We start from the raw sequence: 11,558 nt of genomic DNA, 5'->3' as shown, positions 1-11,558 counted from the left end.
ATTTGGCTAGTTGTGTTTTTTGTACCAACAGATGGTCCGAGAAGTCTGAGCTCCGGCTTTTTAGTATTAGTTCATTTATAAGTTAATCGCACATAGCCTGTTAGCTCATTCAGTGTTTCATGTTCATGCATTGATTTATTTGTGACAGCTCGTGCATGGGTGTCGGGGTTGTTGTTGGCTTTTCCCTGCAGAAAAGACGATTAGACGTATAAAAAGATAATTTCTTTTAAGTTACCTTAGTCCCTCACTTGCCCAGTATGTTCCTCACACTCTCTTATTTTCTTCAGTCTAATAAATAAACAACACTGTTAATCTACCACCACCAATAGCATCTCTTTCTGTGGAAAACAAGGTGGCTAACTAGCTAATCCCCCAGCTAACAAGCTAGCCACTGGAACAAACTGTACAGTTTTGATTACTTGGAGGTTGCTAACCCCTCACTCACCAACATCTTGTACAAATATGCTGAATTCTTGCTTCAGAAAACCAAAATGCTGAACTCCTAGCTGCAAAAAGGAAGTTAACAAACCACTGGCTAACTGAACAGTGGCTTTGTCCATCATTTAGTTTATGGTTGACCCGGACAAATGTTTACTGAGAGGCATCCAAAGACAGAGACATCATGCAATGGAGACGTGGAGCTGAAGTGTAATCAAACATGAATCCCAGTAATGAGTTAATTGTTAAACAAACAGCACACAGTGAAAGATGTTAACATGGACATACTGTAACTGCTCTGTTTTTTTAGGAAGCCAAAACCACACAGCGCTTCATCACAAGATTTATGGAGCTTAAACGGCGGCTTTTCTGGCGAGTTTGACAAACATCACAGAGCGACTCGCAGCTCGTCAGATTCTCAGAGTTCAACCCCGAGAGCCTCTGCAGGGGGACGGACGTGAGAAAGAGTCCCAGCACCCACAGGGAGAAACCATCAGAGGCTCTTTGGTGTGCGGCTCCACAGATCAGGCGGGTGGTGACTGTGGCCTCAGAAAAAAGGGCCTTAATTAGCCGTCGCTCCCAGCAGACTGCCAACCCAAGAATAGAGGTTAGATTAACAGCGAGAAATGAACACTTTTAATCAACTCTCAAAGCGTCTCCCTCCACCCCCCCACACCCCAACGTCAACAGTTCACAAACACATAATTTGAGCCAGAGGAGGAAAAGGATGTTTGGTAGGTGATGAGGTTTTATACATTTCAAAATACAAAAGTGTGAAGTGACAATTCACAGTCTACAGAGGCAGAATAAACAGCTGGAAAAGGTGCATCAATCAGAGGGCAGAAAACGGGGGAAACATGAAATACTGTGTCGAACAATGATTGATTAAGAACAATGTAAACACATACTGTAAGGCACAATAACCCTGGGCCACTCTTATGAAAACATACTCAACAGTTCATTACAAAATTCAACACACAGTACTTTGGATTTTTTTGTCTCTAATACAGTTTGGAAAACAGAAACAGTAACACGATTTAAGCACCAACAGGCCATGGAAAGAAAGGAGGAAGTAAACTCATCATCTTCACTTAAATATGTCGTTTCAATCTGTCGACCAGATTACACCGACAAATAGAAATCTGGACTCATGTGCAACTTTATATTTAGAGAAAAGAATCTGGACGTCTTTTAAAACATTTTAAATCTGCTCGGCAAAACACAACATTCAACTTCTTTTCTCTGCAAAGTTTGGAAGTTTAACTAAAACCTGCAGATCTGAAAAAGACTTCTGACAGTGTGTTTCTACTTCCTGGCCATCAAGTACAAACTAACTTGCATTTCTACGTTTTCAGAACCTTTCCTCCTTCATCTCCTGTTAACACATCCTCCTTCTATTCTTATATTTTAAATTATAAATGGAAGAATCAAGTCTAATAATTGAACATGTTTGGACACAAACAACAGGTGTATAAATGTGTAAATGTGAAGAAGGCGCACAGGGGAATCAATAAAGTGTGCTGAGAGGTCTTTGGTCGCAGGTATGGATGGATTACTGACCAGGCTTACTGGGCACAAACAACCACAAAGACACAAAAGAGACGACAGACAAAACAACTAAAAACAGGCAGAACAAGCACAAGGGACAATAACAACAACACAGACACAAAAAAGACAACAAAGATACAAAAGAGACAACAAAGAGACAAAACAAGACAACAAAGAGACACTAAACAACAACACAGAGACAAAACAAAACAACAAAGAGACACTAAACAACCACAAAGAGACAAAACAAGACAACAAAGAGACACACAACAACCACAAAGAGACAAAACAGGACAACAAAGAGACACTAAACACCTAAAAGAGAATCAGAAAAGCCCAAAGATTCTTTCTTTGATGCAGGAGAGAGGTGTTGTCTGTGCCCAGGGGCCCGTTGTCTCATAATCCATCCATGGTCACAGGTGTTCTCTGATGGACACTTGAAGCAGATATAATACGGTTTCAGGCAGTTGGTCAGTAAGCTCTACAGTGGAGGAGGTCAGGATGTAACAGTAAGAACAGTAACGCTACAAGTTTAAAGATGTGAGACATTCTGAGAGCAGACACAGCGGCTCTGCTCAAACATATCTACAACAACATCTGAACAGTACGACAAAGACACTACAAAGCCATGTTTCAATCGTGAAATCCTCTGACCAAATGTTTTCCATCCTACATGTATGTATCTTTAATAACTGCTATCTATCCATCTGCATATACAGAATGTGGAGGCCATGCAGCCGGAGACTGAACTGTAACAGAGGAATCAGATAACATTGTCACGCTCCTATAATTGGCTCTAGCTCTCCGTCTCCCCGTGGACGTTCTCCATGTGCACTTTGAGGTAGTCGTTCCTGGTGAACTTCTTGTGGCACAGCTGGCACTCTGCCATGGGCCGGTTAGGGTTGTGTGTGAGCTTGTGTCTGCTGAGCATCTTCTTCAGGCTGAATGACAGGTCACATACCTAAACACACAAACACAGGAGTTATACAGTGACAATGAAAGCAAATAACACCTAACACCTGTCAGTTAAATATAACTTTAACCTTTGACTAGTTGTTCTTTATTTTCTCCTTAAAGTCTGCACCAAACTCCTAAGCAGCCTTAATGAGTCTCATGTTTTACCTGGAGGATGATCAGAGTTTATCAAGCGTCAGCCTGGCACGACTTTGAAAAATCTCTAGCTTAATTATGAACTGTGTATTTTAAAATTTAGGTTAGCAGCAGTTCTGCTTACAGCACCTGAAGACCAGCTGATAAAAGTGTTGCAGGGACGTTGAATTCTAATGAAACTTATACCGAGAGCTTGTGTCCACTAACAGCGTTTATTGTGCGCTGGCAGCGCCGATTTTTTCACAAAGCCAATGCAGTTCAGCGTGTTCAGCGCCCTCGGTGTCAGCTGTTTTTTGTCGATGCGCTCTCAGTTGAAAATACTTCAACTTTTGGAAAACCGCCGTGCTCGTCGATGTCACTTCTCCCTCACTGACCAATCAAAATCAAGTAGGGGCGGGACTTCCGATATCAACTTTGTCAACAATGGCAGAGGAGAACTTCATCCTTTCGTTTTTTCAAGGGGTGCAATTTCCAGGTGTCGAGCTGCTGCTTACACCAGGACACAATTCCTTTACACTGATTGTTTTCTTTGTAAAATATCCTTGAATAAAAGCAAATATGAAGCACAGAGCGATTTAAAACAGACTTAACTTCACTACAGAAGAAGAGGAAATCAGACAACTTTCGTAACCTAGCAACAGTCACACCGGTGAGAAACGCTCTGATATTGAGGTTGTGGGCGCAGCCAGCGCAAAAAACTGCGTTAGTGGACCCAGGTGGACTTCAGCTAAAGTTAAAATAAGCTCGAACCGCCGGCCCGAAGCCCTGCCGAAGAGCATCAGAGAAACACTGATTGTACCATGACACGCTTTTATTTACTGTTTACCTCTTTGAATTACAGGTTTTCGTTCCTCTGCAGATAATTCAGCTCACAGTTTAAACCTTGTAAACAACAAAACTGTGAACTAGGGATGCAGGATATTATCGGCACGATATCGGTATCTGCAGATTATGGCTTGAAAATGACATCTGCCGATATTTTCCGCCGATAAAACAACTCTTAAATTTTGCCTAAATGCTCGATGATTCCCTAAAAAATTGTTACAAACAAATAAATCTGGCATTTTGTACATAACATAAGATTCAGAAGTTTTCTTATATTGCCCAGTGAATGTATTATGTTTATTTCTGCATCTGCCAGTGGGCCACTACAATAAGAGTAGGCATGATATCTATCCTTGATGCTCTCTGCAATTAGGTGGAAAAAAACAAAACATGTGCCTAATATATCGGTATCGAAATCGGCATTCAGCAAAAAGGGTTGGAAAATATCGGCATATCAGATATAGGCAAAAAATCCAATCTCGTTGGAGATACAAACATTTTTATTGATAGAGCGGGGTGGACACGCACCAGGGGGCCGAGTATCGCAGCTGAACCTGGGACCCGAACGTCAAGGCCTCTGTATGTGTCACCTGCTCCAACAACTGAGCTAAACCGGATCCAGCAGAGTGTTTTTATCAGGTTTAATGACCACTTTCATTTGTTTCAGAGAGGAGAGACCTCTGTGCATAAAAGAAAAACCTTGAGCTGGGTCATTATGTGTCAGTAAAACAGACAGGCTGCTGTTGCTTCTACGTGTCTCTGTGTACAGTGATGCAGCTAAACAGAATGAGAGTCATCTTCCTTACTGATGACTGACACCTCGCCTTTAAGAGTGCAGTCCTAACAAGCTTTCCCTCTGTACGGGTTTATCCAGGCACAGCCGGAGACACCGAATAACCTGTAAATCAGGCGGCGGACCTTAGCGACAGAAATAGTTTTTATTCCCAGCAGCGAGAGGGAATGCATGCAACTTAACATCCATCATAAATGAGCCATTTTACACTGAACAAATGACTCCATCGTCCTCTATCAATCACGATAATCCGCCTCTGGCTGCTGTTCAGCCGCAGTTTAACACACGGCTTGAAGATCACAGCGGGTGTCCTCCTCGCTCCATCTGTGAAGAGCTGCAGCGCCATGAGTTACATTCAGAGCATCTCACAGACAGTCGGCATCTGTGGCCAGAAATAAAAGGCCGTCTGACTGAGCACAATCAGTGAAAATATGGAGATCCCTGACATATAATTATGTAGTCAGTGGAAATGTCTGTTCTCCAGCTATTGTTTGGTCCACCTCGGTTTGAGGAACATCACTGCACAGTCTATCAAAGCTTTACCATCTAAGAGGAATTAAATATGCTTCAAACAACCTACAAATCTGATCCAGTGTCAGTAAAATATTAGGAATTGGATAAAGCGAAACAGCGACGGGAGCCGATGATAGCGGGGCCTCCTCGTCTCGTCGCGGCCCAGATGTTTCTGGATGCTGCTACAACATTTTTAATGCTGCTGTGACAGACGCTGCTTATAGAGCCCCTCTGGCCTGTCTGGAAAATGTTCCTGGAACTACACGACGCTTCAGTCTCAAGCCCCAAATACAGTCCACATGTTCTTTCTATTATCTCCAATAGACGAGCACAGAATTATTTACACGACAATCTGTCCTCCGCAGCTGTGAGGGAGCACCAGATGAGTGTTGCTGAAGACACGATGATGCTTCAGTGACGACGAACACGATACTGATTCTGTGGTTGAAACAACAACTGGAGGCCGCTCTCCGGGGATGAAGGCACATTTTTTACTTTACAACTCAAGGCGATGTCACATGTTGAGGCTTTGTTAGGGTGTTAAAGCTCAGGCAAAATCTGAGAACACAGACGTGGGTGGGGATGGTTTTAGTTTCCAACAAAGAATTAAGAGATTTCTATCGTTGTTAAATGAGCGCTCGAGAACGAAGCCTGACGCTGTGATTCAATTCAACTGCCCCATTTTAAAATACTTGAAGTTTTTCAGCAGAGCGAATACCTCGGCCTGAGTGATGTCAACAACATATTTAAGGTGCCACATAAAGTAAATTAGTATTAATGGATTGTATACTTCCTGTGGAAGATGATCATGCTCTAAGGTTCTGAAGTTTCTTGAACAACAGAACACAATGATACTTGGGGTTTTGGCAATAACATGAGTCCTTATATCTTTTTACATTTCCCCATGTGGCACCGTTCAAAGTGCACAGCGCACTCATGGATGTTCAGAAAACTATCAGTAGATAAGTTTGATTCTGAAGAAAACTTCTCAGGCTCTGTCTACAGTTTCCTGTTTATTGAGCTCATCCAGAAGATTGTTTAGTCCTGATCACCGTCCAAACTAACAGCCCTGCATGTGGGGTTCATAAAAGGACCGACCATCTCAGCAGTGACACATACTGTACGTATTTAACCATTAAAATGCAGAGCTCTTGTGTGAAACAACATAAAAACAAAGTATTCAACCCATCACCATTTCAGTTTGTATTAAGTTCTGCTACATCTTCCCTGAGCTTAATGCTACGATGGTGTATAAGGATCATTATAAAACAAAAACATGGAGCCGAGAGAGAAGAGTAGTATTCAGAGAAACAACTCCAAAACTCAGATCTTAAAGTCGTAAATTTGCCTGAAAAAATGACGTTTGTGATGAAATAACTACCAAACTTCTGTGACTACAAAGTCATAAATTCTGGTGCACTGCTTTGGCTCAGTTGGTGGAGCAGGCGGCTCATGTACAGAGGCTACAGTCCTCATCGCACTGATCGCAGGTTTGACTCCCGGGCTGCTCTCATAAAGCCAAAAGAAAATACAGTTTTTATTTACACCTGTTGTTTATAATTTGTATTATATTAATATTTTTATTCTTATTGCCTATTTTCTTATTTTTATTCTACTTCCGTGTTAATTGTTCTGCACCAAAATCACCAAAACAAATTCCTTGTATGTGCAAACCTACTTGGCAGTAAACCCGATTCTGATTCTGATTCTGCAAATAAACCAAAGAAAAAAAACAACAACATATATTTGTGATAAACAAAAACTAGGAAAAACGCGTTTATATAAACCTTGTTACTTCACTTTGGATCAACGTGGTTACGCCACAGACGGCAGCAGTAAACAGGGAATGCCACAAGCACACGTGAGTGAGGAGGTGCAACAGTATGGAACATGGCTTCTTCAGGTAACCTGTTGTGAAATTAATTAACTAGTTAGGTTATGATTAATTTGTTGATTAGCGAGTGAAGATAACCAGCTCGAGGGTCCTATGGTAGCTGAACCTTTGAGTTTTTTCTCAGAATTTGTGACTTTAATGTGGCTTTATTTGCCATTTTTCTTTAATCTCAGAAATATCCATGTTTTTTTTTTAGGAAAATCACTCCTACCCTCCAGCTCTGTTTTTTTAAATTCTTTTACAATGGCCCTGCAGCCCGCCACACAGGTTCTCCAACCCAAACTGCTGCGCTCTATGTTGGCATGACAACGCCAAAAATAAGAAGTAGTGTGGATAAAGCTTCTGGAAAGTTCTGAGTTATTAACTTCTAAGTAGATTTATGGAAGTTGAATTAGAACAGACATCGACAATAAGTCACGCTGTGTCTGAGAGTCGTGTATCACGTCTTAGTGATCACATCTGACTGGTTTGATTTATGACTTCGAGGAGAAGTAAGTACTTTAAGTGCTGAACATGTTGTTAGCGACCCAAACTACCATAACTGACTTCCTGTTGTTTGTGTAACAACTGCTGCACCTGTCTCTGTTACATCACGCAGCATCTCTGCCTCACGTTCCTCCTTCTGCCTCCCGCCTGCTCTGGGGACACACGTCGCACAGTTTGAATATTTAAGATTAATTACAAACACATGATCTAAATAGTGTTTTAAAGCTGTCTTGTATCCCAGAATCATTTGGCTTCGTAATTATGCATCATATTAAAGGTGTTTAGAAAGTTAGGAAGGCTTTGGATGATTCTGAATGAAAGAGACGACGTTTTGGCTTTCAAAACTAAAAGCAGGAAAAACAGAGAAAACTGCCCGTCATGAAAGTTTCCAACTTTAAACGGTGATAAAACACAGAATTTAAAAACCTGGACAACATCTTCTGTCACACACACACACACACACACACACACACACACACACACACACACACACACACACACCCTCCAGTCTCTGAGAATAATTGTTGCTCCTGCAGTATTATAAGCAGAGGGTAATTTCTCCCTCTGATCCTCTCAATGTGTTTACGTGAGATCAGCCCGCCTGGCCCCTCCAGAGAAGCAAGATCACTATCTGCCACTAACTGAGCCCCTCAAACCCCCTTTTAACTCTCCACATCTGGCCTCGTGCCATCACACACACACACACACACACACACACACACACACACACACACACACACACACACACACACACACAGGAGTCACTCACGTCACATTGGAAAGGCTTCTCTCCTGTGTGGGTCCTCATGTGCTCGTCGAGCCCTCGCTTCTGGCTGAAGGCCTTGTTGCACTCGCTGCATTTATACGGCTTCTCCTGCAGAGACACACACACACACGCACACACACACGCACAGGTCAGTCAGCGTGCAGAACAATACATTCAACAATACGTCCCCAGTTAGATCACATATGGACGAAACCTGGAGGTGCAGTTGTGTCCATTATGGCGTACAGCAGAGTAATAACACACACATGTGCACGGAGGGAAAAACAAACAGCACAGAGAAAACACAAGCTGTGGGAATATCTCAGTAACACACACACACACACTTTCACACTTACACAGGGTGTTAAACCATATATAGATAAGGGATTATGGTTATTATTATTATGATAAATTTAAACAAATTTATGTTTTTACTGATGATAAACTTTGGTCTCTTTTTACTCGATATGCACAGCAGCCAGTCACATTAAACATTAAACATTAAAACATCCCCACCCGGTTACTTTCTCACTTTTTAAAACCGTGTCACAGTCCTTTTTTAGACCTTGGTTGTTTTAAAGTACATCTTAAAGTAAAGGAGATCACTCTTCACACGAACGAATGTTAAGAAAGAAGTTGAGCTAAAGTGGCAGCTCGGCTTCAGACCCAAAGACACGCAGATTGTAAAAGTGAAACAGCTTTATTCAGTGTTTTTATTGGTTTTACTTAATGGGTCAGTTTGTTTTGGGAGGAGACCTCTGAACTTAATTCAGCTCCCAGTTAAAACCTTGTAAACGCCGAACACTGAAGGTGTCCTAACCTAAAAACTCATTAGTGTCATTAGTGGCTGCTCGGCTCGCAGCCCCTCCTGACTCCGTCAGAGAGCATCAGAGAAACACTCATCATTCAAGTTTTTATCTGGTTTTAAAATCAACTTTAACTGAACTTAAAAATAAGAATAAAACCTTTATGTTGTGAGAGACAACTTAAGTGCATGTCAAAAGTTTTACAACAGAACGACTTTATTTTCAGGCTTCTGCTGTTATCAGGAAAACCTTTAAACCGGCAGCAAATCAAACTTCACTATCAAAAGAAACTAAAGGAACCGACCTTATTTAACCTTTAATTTTGAGGCCATGAGGACAGTGTATGTTTTTATTTGTTCAATGTCAGACAGGAGACATCCATCAATCACAGTCCAGACAGTCAACATGATAGATGAAGACAGAAGACCAGGTGCACCACGGTAAAGTTGTGTTCCTTTTCCTGTTTTGAGAACAATATACAGCTCTGCAAAAAAAAAGTAACGTTCTCTCCAAATGTTCCAGCATCTCTCTTCACGTCATGGCCGCTCAATCCAGATCTGAACCTCATTGAAAACCTCCTGAAGAGGAAGATGGACGGTCACAAGAACATAAACAAAGCCGAGCTGCTCCAAGAGCGGCCGAACGTCAGCCAGCAGCTCTGAGACAGACTGGAGGAGAGCACGCAGAGAAGCACGAGAGCTGACATTAAAAACCAGGTTATTCACCAGATATTGGAACATGAACTTGTTTTCTTTGAATTATTCAGCTCTGAAAAACATCTTTTGGTTTCTTAACCAGTCGCCGTTTTCTGCAAATTAAAGAATATTTGATTTGGAAGGAGGAGAAATTTTGTTTACAATAAAACAAAAGTTAATTTTACACAAACACAAACCTACAAATAGAAGAACCAGAGAAAAACACATTTTTGAAGTGGTCTCCTAATTTCTCCGGAGCTGTATATTGTGAGAAATATCAGTACTGATCACTATAGAACAGCCATTGATTTTCACCCAGCCCTACTTCATGCTCCGACACTGATCCCCTCTCTCACTTCACACGGCGGTGTTCTCCCTGGGAGCTTGTGAAGATATGAAATGAAGGATTGTACAGCCCCTGCAGTAGGGAGGAAATGACCGGCGTAGGGGCCATCAAAACCACATGGATTCCTCAAAAGAGTAAGAAAAACACGGCGCTCAAAACCCCTTTGAACATGTATCAGAGCGCCGGCTCTCTGCGGCTGTAGAATATCACTCCTCTGTCTCCACACCTCATCAGTTTACCAAAGAACATTTCCTCTGCGCCGTTTGGAGGCCCGCCTCGGTGTCAGTCACAGCAGCTATCTCGCTGTGGGTGTGTTTGTACTCAAAACGCCAAGTATGTGTGTTTCCTCGAGGAGTGGGTGTGTCCTGCAGTCTGAGGGGAAACAGCGGTGCCACCTAAAACACTGGAGGAGAAGTGAGAAGTGTGTAGATAGCTGGAGTTTGTTCCCAGCGTCGCTCTTTGGGAAGCTGTTTTTGACAAGCCTGGCTGATAGCAAAAAGGCTCTACCCATGTGAAGCTTAGTTGTCATGAGAACGGGGTGAATGCAGGAAGTAAGGGTCCTGGGAAAGGCACTATCATGTGGGCGGGGCAAGGAGTGCCCAATGACACAGGATACAAAAGGAGGTAAAGATCAGGTTCAGTGCGTGTGTGCGTGTTTAAGTATGCAACTGTTTGCGAAGGCGGGACAATGGAAATAAAGCAGCGAGTGTGTGTGAGAAACCGGCCGCGAGGAAACACTCAGTCGGGATCTGTGTGATGCTAATTTCCAAGAATCGCCTCTTTTTCCATCAGGAATGAATGGATCCTGTATTACAAAGAAAAAAAACTACAAAGGGTCAAAGGTCAAAGGTCAGGAAACACATGGATGGACTTAGATGATGGGGTATACCCAGAATGCATCGCTGTGACCCCGGTAACATCGAACATCTGTACCTGGTGACCTTCACTCTCCAGCAGCTGTTCACTCTGTGACCTTTGACCCGACCTTTCCTCTCAATCTGACCACTCTGAGCAAAGAGCACATCTATAAATGCAAAGATGGAGGCTGGTTTATTTACTCCGGGAGAGCTCCATCGTCTCATGTGTCGAGCTTAATGTGTGCGTATTTGTAAAGCAGCGTGCAGACAGGAAGTCATTGTGGTCTATGAGGCTTCAGGGTGCAGTCAGGAATCAACAAGCGGCTCACGGACACAATGCTCTTTATTATATAGTGTGAATTATGCAGCTCAACACTCACAATGGCTGACACTTTTATTACCTACGCCGAGGAGGTTATGTTTCCAGAGCCGGTGTTTAGTCTGTTTGTGAGCAGGATTAAAGAAAAACTGCGGGTCTGAT

General features: G+C 42.4%; 1 protein-coding gene across 4 annotated transcripts in view; it reads right to left on the bottom strand.

Annotated features, from left to right (window-relative positions):
- Positions 1–2,782: 2,782 nt before the first annotated feature.
- prdm5 (PR domain containing 5) overlaps positions 2,783–11,558 on the bottom strand; it is a 52,465-nt gene continuing 43,689 nt past the window's right edge. For 3 of the 4 annotated variants that reach the window (XM_069680427.1, XM_069680428.1, XM_069680429.1), the window contains 2 exons: positions 8,377–8,481; positions 2,783–2,947 (listed from right to left, as the gene is read on the bottom strand). In XM_069680427.1, coding sequence (XP_069536528.1) covers positions 2,783–2,947; positions 8,377–8,481 — 270 coding nt within the window. The remainder of the gene's footprint in view (positions 2,948–8,376; positions 8,482–11,558) is intronic. The other variant, XM_069680430.1, reaches the window with a different exon arrangement.

Source organism: Semicossyphus pulcher, unplaced genomic scaffold (genome assembly GCF_022749685.1).
Source record: "Semicossyphus pulcher isolate SPU_LCO1_2020_fin unplaced genomic scaffold, fSemPul1.0.p SCAF_4, whole genome shotgun sequence".
Taxonomy (NCBI): Eukaryota; Metazoa; Chordata; class Actinopteri; order Labriformes; family Labridae; genus Semicossyphus; species Semicossyphus pulcher.
Note: the sequence above shows the minus strand (reverse complement) of the source record. Positions and strands in the feature narration are given on the sequence as shown.